This window comes from Vicugna pacos, chromosome 33, assembly GCF_048564905.1.
Source record: "Vicugna pacos chromosome 33, VicPac4, whole genome shotgun sequence".
Classification (NCBI taxonomy): Eukaryota; Metazoa; Chordata; class Mammalia; order Artiodactyla; family Camelidae; genus Vicugna; species Vicugna pacos.
Window position 1 is genome coordinate 19115857 of NC_133019.1, and position 24554 is coordinate 19140410.

At 40.4% G+C, this 24554-nt stretch overlaps 1 protein-coding gene across 1 annotated transcript; it reads left to right on the forward strand.

The window, feature by feature from the left end:
• The first annotated feature begins 1422 nt into the window (after window positions 1-1422).
• POGLUT3 (protein O-glucosyltransferase 3) lies at window positions 1423-23907 on the forward strand. The gene is made up of 8 exons (XM_006217364.4): window positions 1423-2667; window positions 9502-9699; window positions 11805-12091; window positions 14458-14674; window positions 16579-16775; window positions 18921-19115; window positions 20037-20141; window positions 21827-23907. The coding sequence occupies exons 1-8, from the start codon at window positions 2466-2468 to the stop codon at window positions 21950-21952; spliced, it is 1527 nt and encodes a 508-aa protein (XP_006217426.4). The 5' UTR covers window positions 1423-2465; the 3' UTR covers window positions 21953-23907.
• Window positions 23908-24554: the final 647 nt, after the last annotated feature.

Here is a 24554-nt window from a genome sequence, read left to right on the forward strand (position 1 = left end):
CAGATGTAATTCCCCTTACTCTAAAAGTAGCAAGACCCTCAATTTAGAGACGTCTCTCTCATGATGTGACTCACTTCAGGCATCGTGAAAGGATGAAAGGCCTTTCGCTTCGTCCCCACTGGACTTCGGGGGGTGTGGAGTCGAGGGAGTGGTATGCCTCTGCTAGAACTGATGTAACAGAACACCATGAACTGGGTGGCTTAAACAACAGCATTTATTTTTCCCACATTTCTGTAGGCTAGACGTCGAAGATCAAGATGTCAGCAGGTCTGATTTCTCCTGAGCCCTCTCTCCTAGGATTGCAGGTGGCTGCATCCTCACATGGCCTTTCTTCTGTGCCCAAGCATCCCCAGTGTCCCAGTGTGTGCCCAAATGTCCTCTTCTTATGAGGATACTGGTTAGATTGGATTAGGGCCTACTTTTACCTTAATCATCTCTTTATAGGCCCTGTCCCCAAGCACAGTCACATTCTGAGGTGCTGGGGTTAGCATTTGTACATATGAATTACGGAGGAATTCAATTCAGCCCATAACAAGGGACACGGGGATCCAACACAACCAACATGAAGCTCTGGCTACCGCTTTTGCTGTGCATAAAAAACTCCTTTATCTCTGAACCAAGAATCTTGTGTCTCTTGACAACATCCATGTAACAGTAACAGACTAATTTCTTAGCCTGTAAGTAGGGTAAAATCCCAGACCCTACCGAGCTCCTGACACCCTGACACACCTTAACACTATCACACTATTTACGTTGCCTCTTTGTCTTTCTTTTCCACTAACCGCAGGGACCTGTGAAGTCAAAGTAGAATGTCTGAAACCTAATAGGCATGGAATAAACATTTGTTGAGCAAATGAAATTTGATTTATCGTAAAGAATCTAATCAAGGCATTGGCTGATGTGAAGAGAGACTTTTTTGAAGATATGGGTTAAGATGAGAAAGAAAACAGGTTGGTACAGACTCAGTATTGCTAAACAAGTGTTCAGATACAATTATATGGCTTCCTTGATACGTTCTCAAAAATACCACAAGCATTATATAATTTATTAGGTCATATTTTACTACCATCCAGTACCAGCTAAACCTCAGATTATTTCTCTGGAAAAAATTTTAATTTTGATTTTGCAAAAATGCAAACAAAACGCGTTCCAGACAATTTTTAAGTGATAGAACAAAGCAAAGCTTTCCATTTAAAGTATGTACTCACAAGAGATAAACTTCAGCCTTGAAAGTAACACAAAACAATGCTACAGTTTAGCCCTACAATTTATCAGTGATTTACCACCAGTTCCTGAAAATCTTTCCAAAGTACAAAGAACACTGTCTACAAACTCTGCTCAGCATTACTAAAATAGGTGAAAACATGGGAAAGATTTTGCCCTGGTAAAATCACAGCAGGAAAGCTGAGCAGCCCAAATTAAGCCAGGTGGCTGCTCAGGGCCTGATTCTGGCCTCTCTGGATTCAGAAGGAGGTTGCAGAAACCCTCCGTCCATCCGGGATGTGACTTTCCCCTAGCTCACCCAGCCTGTAAAGAATTTTTATTTCCTCTGAATCGATTCAAACCATAAGCAGAGAAAAGAAGGAAAAATAATTAATCAATGTAGATAAAGTGGTCAGAAAAGAGAGGCAGACAGTGGCTCCAAGCGATCAGGGCCCATGCCAATCTCTTCCCAGATCCAACTTCCAGCATCTGGAGACTAATCAAGACCAATTACTCCTCATCCATGACAAGGGACAGGAGTTTCTGACTTTGAGGTGACGCTCACCCACCCCCCAGGCTCAACCCTGACTTCTGCTACTCCCGTGCCCAGCTCCGGGCTCCTTGCCTGAGGCTTGGCCCGAGCTCTGTGGGTGCTCAGCAAACACTTGTTGAAAGAAGGGAAATGTGGGGGGTTAGGGGATTAGGGGGCACAGTCCAGCGAGGGAGGCTGCGGAGCAGAAAACAGAGAAGACACGCAATAAATTTGGTGCTGGTATGAACGCAGGGACTGGGAGAGTTGGCCTTGGAGGGGAGGAGGGGCGTGACATCTGCTCTGCGTCTTGCAAACCCAGAGCAATTCCGTGTTTGAAGGCATTTCCTTAAACCCTTCGAGGTTCTCCGCCGCTCGGCCTTTTCCCTCGTCCCACAGCAATCACCACCGTGTCTGCGGTTTCCTCTGAACAGTGGTGAGACTCCAGCAAGCGGAGGCGGGGGCCGGCCGCAGCAGCCCCGCACACCCCGATCTCCCGGATCCCGCGCGGCTGGCGGGGGAGTGACGCGTGCCCCGCGGCCCCCGGCGGCGCCCTCGCGCTCCGGCGGGGGAGCGAGCCGGGGAGGGGCCGGCGGGCGGCGGCGCGCGGCCCGCCCGGGGGTGGGCCCAGCCCCGGGCCGCCGCGCTCCCGGCCCCGCCCCGCCGCTCCCCGCCGGCCCGCCGCCCGCCGCCGCCGCCCGCCGCCGAGCCGGACCGCCGCGGCCCGGCCACCATGCGCCGCCTCCCGCGGGCCGCGCTGCTGCCGCTGCAGCTCGCCCTGCTGGTGGCCGCGGGGGCCCCCGAGGCGCCGGTCAGCGCGCCGCGGAGCCTGGTGTGGGGGCCCGGGCTGCGCGCGGGCGCCGTGCTGCCCGTCCGCTATTTCTACCTGCAGGCCGTCAGCTCCGAGGGCCGAAACCTCACTCGCTCGCCCCCAGGTAGCGTTGGGCCGCCGGCCTCCCTCGCCCGGCTGCGCGCTCCCCTCCGTCCTCCTGGCGTCCTTCCCAGCCCCCACCCGCGGCGGCAGTGCCCTTCCCCGGGGTCTGGTCGCCTCCTCTCCTCTCGCCCTCCCCGGACCCGGAGGCGGGAGGGACTTGCAACAAGAGTCTGCTGTTTGAATGAATGAATGAACGGATGGATGGATGAACGAACTCCGAGGGCCGGTCCTCAGTTAACGTGCAGGGACGGGTACTCCGAACGGATGGCGCCCAGCACGTTAATGCCGCGTGAGTCACGAGTTGGAGATGGTCTTTCCACCCCGACTTGTCCGAGATGTTACAGCATGCAGGGAGCGCCTTCACGCGTTGAGTCATCAAGCCCAAGAACTGGGTAGGGTTACATCGCTTAGGCGGGGTGGGTTTGGACGAGCTCCCTCCTACTCAAAGGAAACGTCGGAGCGGTGGGCAGACAGGAGGAAGTTTTGCACGCTGGATTTTTGTTGTCTTGGAGTTTTGAGTTCTTGGGAGCAGATTGCAGGAATTGGTGAAACCCGGAATTCCTTAGGTTTTCTCTCCGCAGAGGGTGGATCTTGTCCCGAATCCTTTCTGCCCAGTCGTCCTCCCACGTTCTCCTTGACATCTTACTTTCGCAACTTCTTACAACTTGTTCTGCTAGTTTCAAGTTGTTGCCAGTCAGGATTTGCGAATTTCTGTCTAATTTATGTCCTGCCAACTGGCACCCTTTTCAACAGAAACAATCAGAACACTCAGTGCTCCTTCCACAGCCTGTGGAAAACTCTGAGTACTTTTGTTAATTTTAGAAAGATCCACAGCCCTAAGGATCAGAGTAAGATTCTTAAACCCAGATTCAGTCTTTCACTATGGGGTGTATTTTCTTCTTTATAGTTTTGTTTTCTAACATTAATTTTATAATTAGGGGGACTTTAGAAAGAAAAGAAGATGGAAAACTAAGGGAAAAATTAATTTATACACGAAAAAGTAAAATTCCATGATCCAAAGTGAAATACTGTTAATCTTACTTTTAATGAGAGAACTATAAATTTGAATAAAATTTCATTTTTTAATCTAAAAATAATGGCAAGTATTTTTTAAGTGGTAGTACGCAAAGCTGTTAAGGGAGCAATGGGATTCTCTCAGACAATGGCCTTCATCCTCTGCTGGGGTGGGGGGGTGTTAGTGGATAGAGAGAGCCCCAAATTGGAAAGCCCACCAAAAGTCTGGGTCCTTGCCACCACCCTCATCCCCCAGGTGGAGGAAGAATTCTCAGCAGAGGCAGAGGAACAGATTGAAAGGCTGCTTTATTGCTCCAAAGGGGAAAAGGCAAGAAAGCCCTTGAATGGGGAGCATCAGCCAAGATGGCTGGTTGAGAAAGCTCCACTCTAGGTCAGGCCACGTGGGCTTTCGTTGGAGACTTTGCCATCATATTCTCTTTCTGGGTATGCTGGAGCCAATTACTGTTTTTCCAGTCCTTGTATACACTGTTCTGGTTGTTGTCATGGCAATCATCAACTGTCAAGGTGCTGGTAGGTATGTCATTTAGCATCCTAATGAGTTACAGTGAGCATATTGTGAGGCTCAAGGTCTACTGGAGGTCAAATCCTCCACCATCTTGAGCCTAGTTGGTTGTAACCAGTTCTTTTTTTCCCGCTGTGCAGCTTCCTCCTGAGACTTAGATAGGAGTAATTGGTTTCCAAGTGAGGGAGGGACAAGGGTATGATCCCGGGGACAACTGCCCCAGTAACAGTTTGCAAGATAGCTGAAGGGGAAACTAGAGGAGAGACCTGGTCATCGCCCAGTTTAGCTCTTCCCCTCTGGTGGCGGTTACAATATCTGTAAAAACACCTCAGGATGTGCATCAGACAGTGAGTCTGTGACTCTGTGGTTCTCATCATCCACTGCTTCAGCCTGCTCTTTTTTGACTCAGGGAGGCCTGGGAGACTTCAATTTTTCTTTAAACAGGAGGGGTTGGGGGGTGCCCCACAGGGTCCTGCTTGGTCTCAGGAGCACAAATGATCAAATGTTTCTGGAAAGTAATTTTCCAAACATATCAAGAGTCTTAAACGTTTCAAACCTAATGTGCAAAAATATGAGTTCCCACAGTTAGAAAATATAATTAAAAAATAATTTATGAAAAATGTCTATGCCCTTTAATCTGGGAATCTGACTTCTAGTCCTGAGAAAATGATCAGAATGTGGTCAAAGATTTATGGGCAAGGATATTCTTGCAGGATTATGATTATTTATTACAGTAAGTTTAAATAGCCAACTGTAAAGTGATTGCTTAACGAAGTATAGTACATTCATGCGATGGAATATTTAACAACCTTTAAAAGTAATATTTTTGATTCCACTGATAGGAGATATCTAAAATACTCAAATTCATAGAAACAGGAAGTAGAATGGGGGTTGCCAGGGGCTGATGGAAGAGGGAAGAGAGAAGTTGTTGAATGGGTACAGAGTTTCAGTTCTGCAAAATGAAAAAGGTCTAGAGAGTCCTTGCACAGACGTGTGAATATACTTGGCACTACTAAACTGTACACTTAAAAATGGTGAAGATGGTCAATTTTATGTGTTTTTTTCCCCACAATCAAAATTTTAAAAAATTTAAAGTTGTGTTTTAAAAGATTGTTTAACAATGCTTGTACTGGGTTAAGGATGGAACAGGAAACAAATTATATAGTTTCACTCCAACTTTAACATAGATAAATAAACCTGTACCTCATTCATCGATGTTATCAGTGGTCATAGCAAGAGAGAGAGTGATACATTTTTTTTCACTCTTCTTTTTTTCCCCCCAAAATCTTCCCCCAAAATGATCATAATGTTTTTATAATCAGGAGAAAAGGCATAAGGAATAAATGAACAGACTAAAGACTTTCACCAAGTCTTTTCAGACAACCTCATTTTCATTCCTTTAGATTCTCCTCATTTCTTTTCAGGACACTTGATTTCTAGCTTCCATTTAAAAAGCTGCCCTGGGGGAGGGTATAGCTCAAGTGGTAGAGCGCTTGTTTAGCATGCACGAGGTCCTAGGCTCAATCCCCAGTCCCTCCTCTAAAAATAAATAAACCTAGTTACCTCTCCCCACCAAAATAAAATAATTAAGTAATACAATGATAAACAAAGCTTAAAGCTACTTAAAAAAAAAAAGCTACCCTTTACTTCTGAAAATCTCACTCAATCAGTTTCTTACATTTTCTGCCACCATCATGCACTTGCAAATTCTGAAAAATTTCTTTCTCCAAGAACTAATTGAAAAGAGTCAAATTTTTCTCAAGCTATAGACCATCTTACATGACTTACCAAGATTCCCTTATTAATTACCACTCCCATTTAACAGTATTGCATTTATCTGAACACTATTATTATGCTGCTTATCTCCAGGTACCTAGGTAACAAACGTGTGAACTTGAAAGCTATGAAACAGGATTTCAAACAAGGGTCCACAGACAAAAACTCGGTGGTCTGTGACCTTGGATGCGGAAAAAAAATCTATGTCTTCATTTTCACTAACCTCTGACTTAAATTGAGTACTGCCTTCTATTATTAATGTAGGCAGAATCTGTTGACACTGTTGTATACCCAGCGTCTAACACGATGCCTGGCAGTGACGCTCAGTGGATACTGTAGAAGAAAAGAAAGAAGGGATGGATGGAGGGTGACTGGCGTATGTCAAGATTTTACAGTACAAGTACTCATGTTCTACTCAGTTCTCTACCTTTATCAGGAATGACATCTTCATAAAATTACCTACAGTTGTGTAGCACTTTAGTGTTTTCAACTGTGCGCTGTTTAATTTGTTCTCCTCAATCATCTTGTAAGGCAGGTAGGATAGATACTATTCTCTTCACTTTTCTCATAAGAAACAAGGTTGGTGAAAATAAATGTCTTTCCTGTGGCCCACAGCTGTTAAGTGTCAGAGCCAAGACCAGACGCTTGACCGTTTTAATACCGAGTTCAATGCTCTTTACCTTTTATTAAGTTGCTAGTAATATGATTATTGTGAACCAGCTTTCAGTGGGATCCTGGAGAGTGTACGTGGCTAGCAGGCAGCCAGACATTTGGGAGGATTTGCCATTTAGCCTCAAGGCACAACAGGTTATCCTTATGGGACTCCATTCCCTTGGCCAGGTGGAGTCGACACTTTTGTTGCAGCTGTAGAGGGCCTTAATAGACTTCTGAACAACAAGGGAGGTGCTGACTCCATGGTACCGGCAGTGCCAAAGGTTATTCTTCCAACTATGAATTCTGGGAACTTACATGTTAACGTTACCAACGTAATGAGTTGGATTCAGAATGGGCTTTGAAAGAAGAAAGACTCAAGCTGTGTGCAGATTTTGGCTATGCTGCTCAGAGGTATGAAACCTTGGGCAAGTTGCTTAACTTGTTCAAGGGAGCCTTGGCTTCCCGATCTGTAAAATGGGGTGACAAATACCTACCTCAGAAGTTCCCGGAGGAAATAAATAAGAGAAAATGCATATGAAAATCTCAAGCTCAGGGACTGGCACAGTCTCCCTGGCTAAGTAAGTGAATTTAAATGTATTTGACTTCTTTTCAAATCAAAAGCCTTCAACATTTCTGGTTCCAATGATGTAAGACTTTGATACTGCCAGGCTTTTCTCTCCTTAGTCACAGCATTCTCTTTCCATTGGCTGTCTTTCCTAAAGAAGTCTGAATCTGGGGAGTAGAAAAACTCAAGCTGAGCTTTGATTCTGTTCCATTTTATTACCCCCCAAGGCAAATGAGAATTCACATTCTTTCCCTTTGAAGCAATTTGAAATTTCACTCTTTTCATTTTCTCTTTTATGTTGTTAGAATTATTTCTATTTCAGTCCTGATCATTATTATTTTGCATTGATTCTAACATTAATTTCATGCCAACAAGGAGAGAGACATGAAAGATCACAATAAAAATAATGGAACATTTAAAAATGTATTTCCAATGGCTATGTTTTTATACACACATTTTGAATAATTTAAATGCAACTTCAGAAACAAAAAAAGTTATAACTGAAAGAGACCACAGAGATCTAATGCAATATTTTCAATTTTAAAAAATAAATTAAAATAATGAAATAAAAATAATAAAAAGTTTTAAAAATAAGTGTTTGGAGATAGTTTTCTTCTGCACATCCAATTCTTTCCAAAAAAATCACATAGTCATTAATACGCTTGTCTTCTATCTGTTTTATTTATTTAAAATGGTAAACATACGGAGAATAGCATTATTTAATCAGGAGACAAGAAAACTTTTCTGTCCTGTTTCAGTTTAGGGAGACCACTGATGGAAATAGCTTTTTAGTCCCCAGCTCTGCCTTCCTGAATTTTCAGTCTACCGCACCACATTGCCTTTCTGAAACCAAGTGGAAATAACATAAAGCAATAAGTGTTTCATGAAGCATTTCAGTAATTGGCCAATATTTATGATAATTTCACGTTTAATTATTACTTTTTTTTTTACAACTTCCCTTACATTTATCTATTATAATTCATTTATTTTAGCAAATTTCTTTCATAATTTCACCACACTTGTTTCAAGAATCCTGAAATGTATGTGTTTGGTACTTAATTATTTAGCAGCAAGATGTCAGATACTGTATCACTATTACTAAGTTGAAGAGACTCAGAAACATTTCTTTTGACCCACAAGAAAAAGTGAAACCCATGAAGATCAAAAGAAAGATCACTCACTAGATTTAGAAACCAAAAATTGGAGAAACAAACTGTTTTCTTCAGTAATTTCAAAAATGTGTATTAAATATGCTTGATATTGAATATTATGAAATATGATAAGATGAGATGAAAGAATACCCTGATCACAGCTCATTGTTACTAGGGCTGTGTGTTTCGCAAGATTCGCCACTTTTTTTTTAAACATTTCCCTTTGATACGGTGATTAACTGTGCTGAGAACATGAACTGATCTTTATTTGTCAAGCTCCTGAGGGTCAGATCTGCACTGGGTGCAGGTACCTCCACCGTCCTCTCTGAAGAAAGAAGTCCCAACATTTATTCCAGCAACAGTATTGATTCAAAGCCTAAAAAGTTAGCTAATATACTGCCAAGAGAAGGGAAAATTTGCTAAGTTAGGTATGCTTTATCCTGGAACAGAAAACCCACAGAATTTTGGAGCTGAAAGGGATCTTAGATCATCCTAGGATAACATTTAATTTCATCTTGAGGAAACAAGCTTAGAGAAGTAAACTCTGGTATTTACAAAGGTACATATGAGTGTGTGTGTTTGTGTGTGTGTGTGTGTTCTATTTGTAGAGTCTAGCAACTAGCTGTAATCTCTCTCTACTTAAGGAAATGGACTTAGGAATATAACTTGAAATTTGGGTTTATAAAAGGGAGATTTCCTCAGAGTTAAGGGTTGTTGGGTATTAAAATGATTTACAAAGAAAACTTATGCATATTTTACAAGGAGAAAGTTAGATTGCCTTAGTGTGCTGTCGTTCTAAAAATTTATGGATTTTTAATTACCTGAGCTTTAAACCCACACAAAGGAGAAGACGTCAAATAGGCAAAAAGTTTGTCTCTCCCTTGCTTTTTAAAAATTTTTTTTTATTCAATGATTTTGTTCAATCAATAAATCTTTACTGACTGACTAAGGAATCAAATGTTGAATCAGATCCTTGGTTTTGAAGACATAAACCAAACATAGTTCCTGGCCTCAAGGATCTTCCAAACTGAAATAATTTTACCACCGATGGTAAAGAAAAAAGTAACTTCTGTGTAGAGACAACTATCCAATAATTGGTAAAACAAAATAACTATGAAATAGTAGAATCACTTATAATTTTTTTTCTTTCAGGTCAAACGCTATTCAAAGTAGTAATCAAATCTCTCTCGCCCAAAGAGTTAGTTCGGATTCACGTCCCTAAACCTTTGGACAGGAATGATGGGACATTTTTGATGCGATATAGAATGTATGAAAGTGTCAATGAAGGGCTGAAGATAGAGGTCCTTTATGGTGATGAACATGTCGCTCAGTCTCCCTATATTTTGAAAGGTGAGTAATTATTATGTAATCAAGAGCCAGCCTTAGGGGTGGACCCCATGGCTTTCACAGTGACCTCAAAGTCAATGTGCACCAGGGGAACATGATATATGTACCTCCTGGAGCTCAGTTTAACTTGATATTTTTAAGGGAAAGAAACACTTGGTAATTTAAAGAGATTCAAATGAGCAAAAAACAAATCTTGTGTATTTACCCAGGTAGCTACCATTTCCAGTATTCTTCATTCTTTTGCATAGATACATATTTTCATCTAATATCATTTACCGTCTACCTAAAAGATTCCCATTAATCTTTCTTTTAATGTGGGAATGCTGGTGATTAGTTCTTCCAGCTTTTGAGAGTCTGAAAAAGTCTTTATTTTTGCCTTCATTTGTGAAAGACATTTTTACCAGGTAGAAGTATAGGTTAACAGTTTTTTGTTTTGTTTTGTTTTCTAGTACTTGACATATTCTGTTCCACTGTCTTCTTGCTCGCATTATTTCCAGTGATAAGTCTGCCATCATCCCTATCTTTGTTCCTCCGTGAGCTGAAGGCTTTCTCATTGGTTGCTTTGAGCAATTTGATTAGTATGTGCTTTGGGGCAGGTTTCTTCACATTTCTTGTGCTTGGGGTTTGTGGAATTTCTTGGATCTTTGGGTTTATAGCTCTCATTAAATGTAGAAAAATTTTGGCCATTATTCCTTCAAATATTTTTTTCTATTCTACCCCAGCTCCCCTCCAAGAATTGTAATTACCCATATATTAGGCTTGAAATTATCCCACAACTCAATTATCCTCTTTTCATTTTAAAAAACTGGTTTTTTTCCCCATTTCATTTTGTATAGTTTCTATTGCTCTATCTTTAATTTCACTAATCTTTTCTTCTGCAATGTCCAATTTGTCATTAATTCCATCCAGCGTATTCTTCACTGCCTGATGTTTTCTTATCCTCTTGAGCTTTTTCTCTAAGGTGCAGTTGAGTTACTTGGAAATAGTTTAATCTTCAAATTTTCTTTTATGACTTATTAGGCAAACCTGGAGCCATGTTTAGTCTAGGGCTGTTTATTCCTTACTAATCAGGCAATACTTCTCTGCATACGCTACCCAATCCCTGTGAATTAGGCTGCTTTCCAGTCTGGCTTGTAGGAATAGGCACCATTCCCAGCCCTGTATGAACAATGGGTACTGTTGCCTCTAACCTTTCTGGATGGTTCTTTCTCTGCCTTGGATAATTTCCTCTCTCTCTCTTTCTATATATATATGAACTCCCTTAGACAGTGAGCTTCAGTTATTGTAGGGTTCACCTCATTTGCTTCTCATCTCTCAGACTCACTGTCCGTTGCCTAATGTCTAGTGTCTTAAAAAAAAAAAAAGATATGTTTTGTTTTTTGGTAGTTTTTCATATGTTTTGTTTTTTGGTAGTTTCAGGTAGGAGGGTAAATTGATCCCTATTACCTGTCATGGTCTGAAGTAAAAATCCTCAAGAAAATAAAATAACTTTTAAAAATTATTTTATATTAAAATAAATATGGATATATTTTGAAATAAGACATAACTTTGATGTAAATTCTTTTTTAAACGAGTCTTCAGAATAGTTTTATACATATGTCTGGCCACTTTCAAATTACACTGCAAGATGCCCCTGGGTTTCATACTTCCTCTTTGAGATGTGCTGATGGAGATGATTTTAGGGACTCAGAGGAAGAGACCCCATCTTGTTTCAACAAATCACCAGCCCTACTACATAATAATGCCTGAAAAGTAATAGATTCTCTTTTTCCTGGTTAAAAGGTAAGTTGTCTTATGTTCATTAGTCATTTATAACTCCTTAGAAATGAATGTTTCGGTGAACTAACTGAGAGTGTGGCATATTGGGAGAGAGCAGGTCCTGTCCTAGGTGATGTGGGGTGGAGTGAGAGGGGGGCAGAAGGCAGGAGCACAAGTCTCTGACATAACTACCTTTACCACTGATTTGTTCAGGGCAGATTAGCCCTGTCTGGATAATCTTAGGATTTACCAAGAGGTCATTCCACGTCCACAGCAGGGGCAGAAACAACTCCCTGTGCTGCAGTGCTTGTCGGTGGAGCCTGGCAGTGTACATATTTTGCTTTTCCCAGGACCGGTGTACCATGAGTACTGTGAGTGCCCAGAAGAGGAGCCCCAGGCCTGGCAGAAAACTCTGTCCTGTCCAGCCAATGAGCCACAGATTGCAAAAGATTTTGCGTCTTTCCCCAGCATCAATCTCCAGCAGATGCTAAACGAAGTTCCGGAAAGGTTTGGGGATGAGAGGGGCGCCATTGTTCATTACACAGTGCTCAAGAACCACATCTACCGGCGATCTTTAGGGAAATACACAGACTTCAAAATGTTCTCAGATGAAATTTTGCTGTCACTGGCAAGAAAGGTATGAGAATGAATTCACTGATTCCAATAACAATAGAGTTTAATTATGTATTTGTAACATTTAATTCCTTAAAAAAATTTTTTTTCCATTTCTTTTTTTTTTTTTAACTTTTTACTTAATCTATTTTTTTGGAGTGGGGGAGGGAGGTAATGAGGTATATTTATTTATTTATTTTAATGGCGGTACTAGGGATTGAACCCAGGGCCTCATGCATGCCAAGCACACACTCTACCACTGAGCTATACCCTCCCCCTAACACTTAATTCTTAGAATAATAATAGTAAAAGACAGAAATGGATTCCAGGCTTGAAAATGTGCACTTGGCGACTACTTGAGTGTTCATACAGTTCTTTACTTTTATGTCTCTCTCTTTCCTTTAATATTTAACTTAAATGGCTTGACCCCCCACCCCAGGTCAGGAGGCCAGGTAATATACTGCCAAGGTTTCTACGAACTCCCAGGCATTTACAGCTGCAAGGTGACTTCTTGAAGTTCTCCATTCCTGCTGAATACATTCAGTTTTCACTTTCGACACCAGTTTTCTTCTTGTCACTCAAAATAAGTTGAGCTTAGAACAACTTTTCCTTGTTTTATCCTAAGTGCTCTAAGAAATAGTGTGATTGGAGCACTTTGCTGAATGTTGGCGTGACAGAGAGAGGTTGTTTGATGCCAGTGCACAGTACGCAAAACCAAACCAAACAGAAATCCTAACATTTGAAAATAGACACCCCTGTGTTAATCAGACTCTCCGTTATCCTTGCCTCTGGGAATTTTCCCCTGGACCTCAGGTCTTGGTCCTCAGGTCTTGGCTTCTTACGAAACATGACGGGGCCTCCTTGCTTTCAGAAGACTTCTCCACATCCCCAGCAACTCCCCCCGACCCCGCCCATCCCTCTGTTCAGCCCCTCTTTCCCCATGTGCCAAACTCTATAAGTTCCTTTTCAGCAGAGCAATTCAAACTGCGTTCTGTTCTTCCTTCTTCCTGATCATGCAGAGTAAAGGGTGAGGATGGGCATTTGTTACCTTTCTCACCCAGAAAGGTCATCAAGGTAGTTTTCTAAACCAAAAGCCAACTTTCCTGCTGTGAGTTATACAATTTCCCAAGTACATGGAACGGCGGGCAGCAGTCAGTTCTTATTTTAAATAGCAGTTGCCTCCCACCTTCCCTGCAGCCCGCCTGACGAGCAGATTATGGGCCATCTGATCCTAAAGGTGGCTCTTTCTTACTGGGCTACCACCAGTCCACTCTGCCCTGTATTTCTGAATCTTAACAACAAGATAAATGAGACTCGCCTCTGGTCTTTGAACAGCTCACTCTGGTGGGACTTGTTTTTGTTATTCAGAACTGAGGACAAGATGTGAATACAAACCAGTCCACAACATGATAGGTCTGTCAGAAGAGGAGGTACCCAGGGTTAAAATGCCTGCAGAAGGTGGGTCCTAGGGGAGGTAACAGATCTGGGTGTGAAGGGTGAGAAAGGAGATGGCCAAGTGAACAATAGGAGAGCATTCCAAGTGGAGAGAATTACATATTAAAAGGGGCAGCATTTTCAGTCACCTAAAGTTTACTGGTACATGAGCAGGTGGAAGATGGGACTCAGCTCCCACTAGGAGCTGAAGCAAGATTGTAGGGCCTGAATTCCAGTCGGAGAGTTTAGACCTTGTCTCTTAGGCTTAAGGTCCTGTTGAGCTTAATAGTAACATTAATTTGGGTTTTTAGAAACTTGGGCAGCAATGTGGAGGACAGATTAGAGTGATGAGAGGCTAGAATCAAACATCTAGTGAGGAATGACTATTGCAACAATCTAGGTAAGATATGATGAAAGTCTAACCTAAGACATTGACCATGGAGTAGAAATGCAGTAGTGGGTCCCTGAGACAAACACAGATGTTATAAACAAGTTTGATAGTGAAGGAAAGCAAGATTCTCACTTCAGCAGCTGGCAGCAAGAGTGCTTAAAGCCACACGTTCACCCCTTTCTACCCAGTTTCCACCTCTACAATGCAGAACAATTTTAAATACCACCTCTAAGCAGAGGTGGCTAATGTCTAGTTAAGTGAATTGTCATATGCCATCCTCACCCTTGACTTTTTTTTTTATTGAAGTACAGTCAATTACAACGTGTCAATTTCTGGTATACAGCACAGTGTCCCAGTCATGCATATGCATACATATATTCGTTTTCTTTTTCTTTTTTTTTTTTTTTTGGTCTTCTGATACTGCAGATGACTGAGAGGCATCCTTCTCTCTTCTTCTACTATTTTCAAATTTCAGAAATATTTTTTTAAAAGCCAATGAAGTGAAGCATTTACTACCAAAGACTGAGGTCTTCCCAGCACTGATAAACATTCTTTTGTTTATTTAGGTCCTTCTCCCGGATTTGGAATTTTACGTTAATCTTGGAGACTGGCCTTTGGAGCATCGAAAAGTCAATGAAACCCCTGGCCCTTTGCCTATCATTTCCTGGTGTGGCTCTCTGGATTCACGAGACATTATCCTTCCCACATACGACATCACCCACTCCACACTTGAAGCTATGAGGGGTGTTACAAATGATCTCCTCTCTATTCAGGGAAATACAGGTGAAGTTCATTCTCTAGGAAGAAGCTCAGAAGTAAGGAAGGTGGAGGGGATGTTCAATCAAAGAGAGTCTGTGTATATATTTAAAAATACTTTAAATTCTTATTTTCTAACCAAGAAAAAGGAAAAACAGCACTCTAAACTCTAAAGTGGTTTGTTTAGGATTCTTCTAATCCAAAAATTAAAGATGTGTGGGTTGGGCTAGTAATGTCCAAACCTACCGTAACTGAGTCTCCTTTGAGTTCCTCACTTGTAGATACCATTTGAAAACACGTATTTGGTAAAACTATCACTTACTTTAATTCTGACTCCAGTGCCTTTATATTGCTGGATGAAATGAGAGAAGATTCTGAAAAATATGAAATATTCATATGTAAGAGAATTGTGGTAACAATCATTTGGATATTAGTACCTCCAGCACTTTGTAAGAAATTCTCCTCTTCACTCTTTCTGCCTCTCTTGATCCTTTACAATTTGAATTCCTTTCCTCCTGTTTGATGGCTTTAGGTTTATGATACTACACACCTTTTTTTATTATTATTATTATTAAACTGAACTCCCTGAGTAGAAAAACTCTGTCTTGTCTTTATAGCCTCAGTTTCTGGTTACAGCAGTTCAGTGGGCTTATTTAGTAAGACAAGACTCCTTATAAACTATCTAAAGATAATGTGAAATGAAAACTGACCTACTTTTTATCTGATAACAGTAATGCCTGAAAAGTGTACTAAAAATAAAGAGATTGACCCTCTCCATTTTCTGTCGTTTATGAATTTAATGATCCCTTAGAACACAGACAGATGTTAACTAATGACCACCTTTTAGAACAACAGAAAGAGATTTAAATGAATTCTTCCAGATTATTTCCCTCCCAGGAAAGACAGGATATAAATATATACATATACATAGTCAAGTTATACATATGTATTTGCATTTAACAGAATATTAGAAAAATTCTTCACTGGATTCAAAAGTGATGTACTCAAAATTCTGAGCAACCTGGGTGTTAAAGACATGTGGGTGTTACTTAGTTGTATAGTTTGTTCTAGTCACTCTGTCTAAGAATGAAAGTTCATTTTTTACTGTGAAGCACAGAAGATGGAAGAAGGTAGTGCCTTGGTGAGTGAGCCGAGTCATTATTTCAGTGGGCTCTCACTAGTACACAAAAGGATAAAATTAGAGCTTTTTTTTTTTTAAGTAGTATTTACTTTAGAAGATGGGTTGATGGCAAAAGAGTTTTAACATCTTAAATGACAATGGTAGATTAAAGATGATTATACTTTCCATATAAAAATGTCAGTTTTTTTTCTTTTTTTAATTGAGGTATAGCAGTTACAATGTGTCAATTTCAGGTGTACAGCATAATGTTTCAGTTATACATATATTTGTTTTCATATTCTTTTTCATTATAGGTTAATATAAGATAATGAATATAATTCCTTGTGGTATACAGAAGAAAGTTGTATTTTTATCTATTTTATATATAAGAGTATTTGCACATCTCAAACTGCCAGTTTATCCCTTTGCACCCCCTTTCCCCCTGGTAACCATAAGTTTGTTTACTATGTCTGTGAGTCTATTTCTGTTTTATAGGTAAGTTCATTAGTGTCTTCTTTTTTCTTTTCTTTTCTTTTTTTTTTTTAGATTTCACATTTGAATGATATCATATGGTATTTTTCTTTCTGGCTTACTTCACTTAGAATGATGATCTCCAGGTCCATCCATGTTGCTGCAAATGGCATTTTATTCTTTTTTATGGCTAAGTAGTATTCCATTGTATACATATACCACAACTTCTTTATCCATCATCTGTCAATGAACAGGTTGTTTCCATGTCTTGTCTATGGTATATAGTGCTGCTTAAAAATGTCAAATTTATAATCAGATTTTTCATGTTTCAAACTTCTAGGGCCTTCCTGGATCAATAAAACAGAGAAAGCTTTCTTCAGAGGTAGAGACAGCCGAGAGGAGAGGCTCCAGCTGGTGCAGCTGTCCAAGGAAAACCCCCAGCTACTAGATGCAGGAATTACAGGATATTTCTTCTTCCAAGAGAAAGAAAAGGAGCTTGGAAAAGCTAAGTTGATAGGTTTCTTTGACTTCTTTAAGGTATGCATTTGAGTCTTCCTGGATAGATATGAAGTGATAAACTTGTGGTAAAAGTCAACCAAGTAGCTGGGCTTGGGCAAATATCTCCTATCTTGTGACCTGACATGCACTTTCTTATCAGGCATAGGGAATTACAAAACTCACGTGGTTTCTTTTTTGTTGTTGTTGTTAACTTTGTTTACCACACATAGCTCAGAATCGTATTCAATACTCAAAATATAGTACAAGGATTAAACTAGGATTTTGGTATATTTTTCTATTTTCCTCTTTTCTGGATGTGTTTTAATAAACTGGGGATATAAATTTTTTAATATAAAAAGAATATAAATTGCATACAAGTCAATTGGGGTTCAAGTTCTGCCTCCAGTCCTGCTTCTGCTGGATAACTTAAGGACTTCATCTCTTGGTGCCTCTAGCCTCTAAATACATGTGACAACTGCCTGGCTTCTTCAGAGCGTGTATGAGGTTCAAAGGAGACAGAGATGTGAACTATGTGACAAAATCTGTTGGCTGGCAAACTCCTTGGTACCAATTATTTAAGAAAAAAATAATTACCAAATCTGTGAGTAAATCCTGTTCCTCTCAGTGTGATATAATGAATAAAGCATAGGATTTGAACTCAGAGAACAGAGGTTTAGAAGTATCTCTGAAACCAATGAAAGCAATATAAGAGACCTATGGGATAATGTAAAGCATGCCAATCTACACATAATAGGGGATCCAGAAGGGGAAGAAAGAACAAAGGGAATTGAAAAGGTATTTGAAGAAATCATGACTGAAATCTTCCCAAAACTAAAGAAGGAATCAGATATCCAAGTACAGGAAGCACATAGGGTCCCAAACAGGAAGAACCCAAACAGACCCACACCAAGACATATCATAATCAAGATGGCCAGAGTCAAGGATAAAGAAATGATTCTAAAGGCAGCAAGAGAAAAGCAAAGAGTGAGTTACAAGGGAACCCCCATAAGGCTCTCAGCTGATTTCTCAACACAAATACTATAGGCCAGAAGGGAGTGGCAAGATATATTCCAAGTCCTGAGTGAGAACAAGCTGCAGCCTAGGACACTCTATCCGGCAAGGCTATCCTTTAGAACAGAAGGAAAGATAAAGAATTTCCCAGACAAGCAAAAACTAAAAAAATTCAGCAATACTAAACCTATGCTAAAAGAAATATTGAAAGTTCAACTCTGAATAGAAAAGAAGCAGGACACTACAGAAAGGAGAAACCCTTAAGTGGAAATGTGGTAACTACAATGAGTTGCAGTAAACATGAAGATGTAAAAGAGGACATCAAAAACATCTTCAAAACAAGTTTTATCATTTGTTAAGAAAAGGGGGGAGGGATAATAATGGCTTCACATTATTATAATTGAATGAAAAGTGATTTTGACATGTAAATCAAAGTTTATTCACCCAACAAACACGTCAGCAGTAGACATACTATGTCACCAGCATCACATCAGTCCTCAGTCTTCTCCTGATTGTTTTCTCCTCAACTCTAAAGCTGAACTTTGAGACAATGCCTTCCTTTTTCATACCTACATGGGTGTAAGGAACAAATGAAATAATGTATAAATGAAAGTGTATAAACTGTTGTCAACATTAAGCTTTAATAAATATAGAGCTTTGGAAAATAGTTTTCTTACCTGGTTACAGAAATCTAAGTTCTCCATTCCATAGACATATTTGAAATAGGTATTACTACTTCCTAAAATTATTTATCATCTTGTCTTTAAATTTGTTATATTTCTTAAAATTGACCTGCTAAATGCTGCTAATGATTATAATACAAAGAGATGTGTGTTATAAAATAATATATAAAATTTATAAATACTAAAGTTGGAAAGTGGAAAATAATTTTATTTTATTATTAATTATTATATTATAAATATTAATTATTATAATTGACCTGCTAAATGCCAGTAACGATTGTAGTACAAAGAGATGTGTGTTACAAAATAAAATATAAAACTTGTAAAAATGGAAAATAATTTATTTTATTATAATTAATTATTGTGAATATTATTTTATTAATTAATATATTATTATTATTTTATATTTAAGTATTACGATGTTGACAAGAAGAAGAAGTGAAGCAAGTGACTGTTAAAATTTTTGTTTATGTTTGTTTTAATCTTTTAGTACAAGTATCAAGTGAATGTGGATGGGACCGTGGCTGCTTATAGGTACCCATATCTCATGCTGGGTGACAGTCTGGTTCTGAAGCAGGACTCGCCATATTATGAACATTTCTATACGGCATTAAAGCCTTGGAAACATTATGTTCCAATTAAAAGAAATCTTAGTGATCTACTAGAGAAAGTTGAATGGGCCAAGGTATGCTTTCTGCACTTTTAGCTTCTTTAGGCAGTAACAAATACATGAGTTCCATCATGACACAATTTAATCTGACATAATTTAGTCAAAAGAAACGTTATTTTGTGAAATTTTTGTTCCCTTGAAATATCTGGAGAATCATCATCAGGACAATTTTGAATACTCTCTATCAATATTTTTGAGGATTTTTAGAAGATGTTAAGTCCAGTTGTTACATAGAATAAAGATTTTTTTTAAAGGGATGACTATTCATGCACACACACCAGGCAAGAACATACCAAGTGCAAATTACAGGTTGAAGAGAAAAGGTTAAAGTGCTTTACGCACAAAAAAACATTTAAAGCAATTATGTTACCCTTTTCTTTTCCCCAGTCAGGAAAAAAGGCACAAGTTCTCAATGAAGTCATGCTGTACAACATCCCAAAAATCATGAGTTTCTCATAAAACAAGAATTCTTTTTTTTAAGGAAAAGTATTAAAAGAATTTGTGGGGTTTTTTGGTGAAATTATAAAATTGACCCTTCCATTGTAAAACTTTATTCTGTTTCCGAGAAGCCATATGGCCATGGAAATAACTGGGTGCCTGAGGCAGAAATATTCCAGTGACCCTTTATAAAGGGTCAGAACTGCTTGCATATGGCTTTTCCTGTGGGCAGCATGATAGAATAGTAGCGATTTTTAAAAAGCATAATTAGGAACAACTAATAACTGGCTTTTTGATTACAGCAATCACAGTCTTTCACAGGTACCACTTGATAGCAACTTCCCCTAGCCTGGTTCTTAAGTTATGTTTTCATCATGTTGCACCTCTCCCGTGCTGTTCGCAATCAACCCTCCATCTGTCCTACTCACACTCACACTACGCTTTCTTTGGGGGTCACAGAAGGAATTTCCATTCATTGTTTCTTTTTAAACCTTTCAGGAAAATGATGAAGAAGCAGAGAAGATTGCCAAGGAAGGGCAGTTGACTGCGAGGGAGCTGCTCCAGCCCCACCGGCTTTACTGCTACTATTACAGTGTCCTGCAGGTCAGTCCCGAGCATCCGTCCTGCTTGGTTGGATGGAACAAGTGCATGGATGGCCTGAATGTCTTGCTTCCTGCAGGGGCTGAAGTCAGCCTGTGGCACTCTGGCTAAGCTGAGGCACCAGCCTATATAGAAAGATAGTGCTGAGTCCTCTGTGGCCACCACATTTTTGTCTCCATTCAGTATTATGGAAAACAATGCTTAGCTCCCTCACAGCTAGAGATTAAAAGCTCCTCCCGTCTTGTCAGTGCTGTCTGTTCTTAGATGCCTCAGGGAGTTCCTTGAACCTCAGAGAACAGCATCTTTCCTCATCTGGAAAATAAGAGGGTTGGACCAGAGGTCATTCACCTCTCTTTCTGCGGAAAGTATCTGCCTTTTTGTTCTATCTACTTAGGACCCATGCTTTTGCTATCAGTACAGGATGGAAAGCAAATATTTAACTTGCTGTATAAAACATAGACAAATGAAAAATACAGTTGACCCTTGAACAACATGTTTGACGTGCACAGGTCCACTGATACGTGGATTTCTTTTTTAGTAGGAAATTCTACAGTACTACACAATCTGAAGTGAGGAATCACATACATGGAGGGCAAACTATACGTCATGCACAGGTTTTCAGCTGCGCAGAGGGTCTGCGCCCTGACCCCCCACATTGTTCAAGGGACAGCTATATTTATCATCTAACCTATATCTAATCTAAGCTATATTTATAATCAGCCTTAGGGCTGAATTCTGAAATGTAGGCGCTTACTGGGAATCCAAAGATCGGTTCTTTGAGTCTTTCATTACCTTGGATCTTAGTAACATTTAACCAGGAAGAGAAAAATAAGAAATTATGTTTCTGATTTTAACCTAAACTTATTTTTCTGTGGGCAGAAAAAAAAATTTCTCAGATGCCTGTGGCTACTACCCTCTCACAGAAAAATGAAAGTGATAAATCCCACCATTTATTGGAAGCAGCCTTTCCCTTAAATGAATTCCCTTCCCTCTGCTAGTTTAGCTGTAATGTTAATGATAGGAATGTCTCCCTCTGAGATACTAATTAGGCTCTTGTACACGTGTCAGTATTTGGTTGGGTTTGGCCCAGGACCAGGAATGTACAGCTAAATGTACGTGGAACCACTGAACTGAAATAGTCAATGTGTAGGAATATTTCAGTCAGCGGCCAAAGGAGGGACATTCACAGGCCTTTACAAAAACAGATGTGACTACAGGCTTAAAGGGAAGGGTGCATAAAACCACTAGCTTTACTTTGAGATGCTTATCATCTTTGTTTGCTGATTTGACTATTCAGGAAAGTTAATGATTCATTAATGATTCATTCATCCTTTCGTTAATAATTCTTTAATCCATTCATTAATAATTTTTCCTCCTCACGTGGAGGATAAATTTGAGATATGCTGCTGTTCAGCTTGGGACACTTGGCTGGACATCCCTTCACAAGAAGCTTCTTATCTACACATAAAAGAGTGGGTTGGAGTTCCTTGTTAGATGATGAAACATCACACTAGTGCCTATTATAAGAGCTAAAGTTAAAATGTAACTTTAGGGCTGGGATCAACCAGACCTTCAGTTTCAGTCTGGAAGATACCCGGCAACTAGAAACAATAGCCTGAGGGTAGGGAGGAGGATTCAGTGGAATGAAACTTGGACTAATCTTTCCATTGCATTCCAACACATTCCAGAAATACGCTGAGCGCCAGTCCAGCAAACCCGAAATACGTGATGGAATGGAAGTCGTTCCTCAGCCAGATGACAGTGCGTCTCTCTGCCGGTGCCAAAGGAAAAGGACTGTAAGAGAAGAGCTTTAAGTCAGCCCAGAGTCACACTCCCGGGTGTGCCGGCAACATCTTTAATGGCAGCATTCAGATGGAGGCTAAGCTCCGAAGGCTGGGAAGACAGCCTGAAGGCTGTGTGCAAGCAGACTGCTCCTCTGGGTGGCTTTCTATGATGTGGATCGGTACAGCAGTATTAGAGCAAGCATTACCAAATATCTTAGGATGTTAATTTCTTTTGAGGAAAAACTGCTATTAGCAGCATGATAGTTTTCTCTAAAACAGAAAACGGGATCGTAGTAGATAGAGAGGCTAGCCAAAATATAAATAACTCTCTATGAAACTATCTGCATTGTATTTATTGGTTTGTTTCCATCCCTTGTTCACTTTCCCTCTTCCCCTTCCAATTATGAAGGAAAAATATTTTTGCAGGACTCTTTTTCCCCCTCCCTGCATCAGTTCTCCTCCAACAAGCTGCTTTTGGCATTCAGTGTTAGCAAGCTGCTTCTTAGAAGGTCTGATAAGAATAATTAAGGAAGCTGAGGAAGACTCTGTTATTAAAGGCAGCTTGGAGACTATGGAGGGAAATTTTTTTAACTAAAAAGATGTGAACTTAGTTAAGTTTTACCAAGGCCTGAGACAAAATTAAGGAGAGATTGTGCCTTAAGCTAGTAATTCCCAATCTGTCTGAGTCAGACACCCATCAAGGACAACACAGTTATTAAAGTAGATGAGAGCATCTTATGGGTTCCTTCATTATCTGTATATTGAATAGGTAAATGATAAGTGTAGTCACATGGGAATCTTTAATTCTTTTTAATCTTTAAAAGGGATACTTGAAAACCTTGGCAACAAGCTGCAGGAGGCCTGGGATCTTGGGATTCACTCATAAGCTCACAACAAAAGCAAGTATCTATTCTTCACGGCACCCCCTCTTCTATTTCACTGCGTTGTATTGCTACGATTAAAACTTTGGAAATTTCCTCTGCCTCTTAGTATAGGGTGAAGACTTCAGACTTACAGCCCAGAAATTCATTACACACTCCTTGTAACACCAGCAATCCAAGATTCAGTTCACTAAAGAACACACTCCCCAAACAAGAAATAGCCACACTCCCAATTTAAAGGTATTTATTCCCCTAATTGAAATGCTTACCTAACCTGGAAAACATGTACCCACTTTAAAGTAGTCATTTCTATTGTTTACTGAAGATCAATAAAGGACACAGAATTTTTTTTTAACTAGACAAAAGCAATGGCACATTTAGGAACAGGGTAATCAAAGCCAAGTATTCATGGAAAACTCTAATCCCCACCAGTTGTTCAAAAGCACAAGTGCACAGGTGTGAAATAAAGGGCAAGCTGTACAGAGACCAGAGCATAAGGAGGAGACGGATATAAGGATGTGCAAGCTAATATAATGACTGCATTTGTCAAAATAAGCTATCAACATTTTCTTACAGCGTTGTATTTTTATTAATAAAATGTTGGAAATGCCTTAAATAGCCATCATGAGGGAACTGGCTAAATAGATGTCAATACATCAAGAAATACAGTACAACCATTAACAAGAAAGAAGTAGCTCTAAATGTGTTATCATGAAAGATTTCCATGACAGTGTTCGGCGAAGAAAGCAAGTTACAGAATAGCATGAGTAACAGAGAAAGCGTTCATATAAAAACAACATATATCCATGCGGTTGAAAGTTTGGAAGGATGTTCACCCGTATCTGCGGAAGGGATGGAGAGAAGGGAATTTTTACTTTTGCCTTAGAGCTGTCTATGGCACTTGAAATGTTTTTACTGTAAGTATGAATCACATTGGATGACGAAGAAAAATGCGAACCTAGGAAAAGACAACAAATGCACAAATGATGCACGTAGGAAAAGTGGGTATTTATATTCTTGTTTGTGCTATTTTTAAATCTATGTCTAGAATTTTGTACCATGGGACGTACTACTTTTTAAATAAAGTCAACTTTCTAAATAAGATTTTGAAAAAGACAAATTTCATTTTTTAAGAAAGAGGATTGTAACCACCTATAGTCCTGATGCTTTTGTAACTGGAGGAGAAGGTGGAGGAGAAGGAGGTGGAGGAGGAGGAGGAGGAGCTGGAGGAGGAGGTGGAGGAGGACTTGGAGGAGGAGGAGGTGGAGGAGGAGTAGTTGGAAGAGGACTAGAAGAAGGAGGAGGTGGAGGAGGAGGAGGTGGAGGAGGAGGTGGAGGAGGAGGAGGTGGAGGAGGAGGACGTGGAGGAGGAGGACGTGGAGGAGGAGGAGGACGTGGAGGAGGAGGAGGAGGAGGAGGTGGAGGAGGAGGTGGAGGAGGAGTAGGTGGAGGAGGAGAAGGTGGAGGAGGAGGAGCTGAGGAGGAGGAGATGGAGGAGGACTTGGAGGAGGAGGAGGTGGAGGAGGTGTAGGAGGAGGAGGAGGAGGAGGTGGAGGAGGAGGTGGAGGAGGAGGAGGTGGAGGAGGAGGAGGAGGAGGTGGAGGAGGAGGAGGTGGAGGAGGAGGAGGAGGTGGAGGAGGAGGTGGAGGAGGTCGAGGTGGAAGAGGAGGAGATGGAGGAGGAGGAGGTGGAGGAAGAGGTGGAGGAGCTGTAGGAGGAGGAGTTGGAGGAGGAGGAGGAGGTGGTGGAGG

What these genes read in the sequence shown, in the direction of transcription:
- POGLUT3 (XM_006217364.4), top strand. Translation starts at nt 2,466, where the DNA reads ATGCGCCGCCTCCCGCGGGCCGCGCTGCTGCCGCTGCAGCTCGCCCTG. An exon ending in CCTCACTCGCTCGCCCCCAG is followed by an intron (nt 2,668 to 9,501) that starts GTAGCGTTGGGC and finishes TTTTTCTTTCAG; the next exon opens with GTCAAACGCTATTCAAAGTA. An exon ending in AGAAAGTTGAATGGGCCAAG is followed by an intron (nt 19,116 to 20,036) that starts GTATGCTTTCTG and finishes TAAACCTTTCAG; the next exon opens with GAAAATGATGAAGAAGCAGA.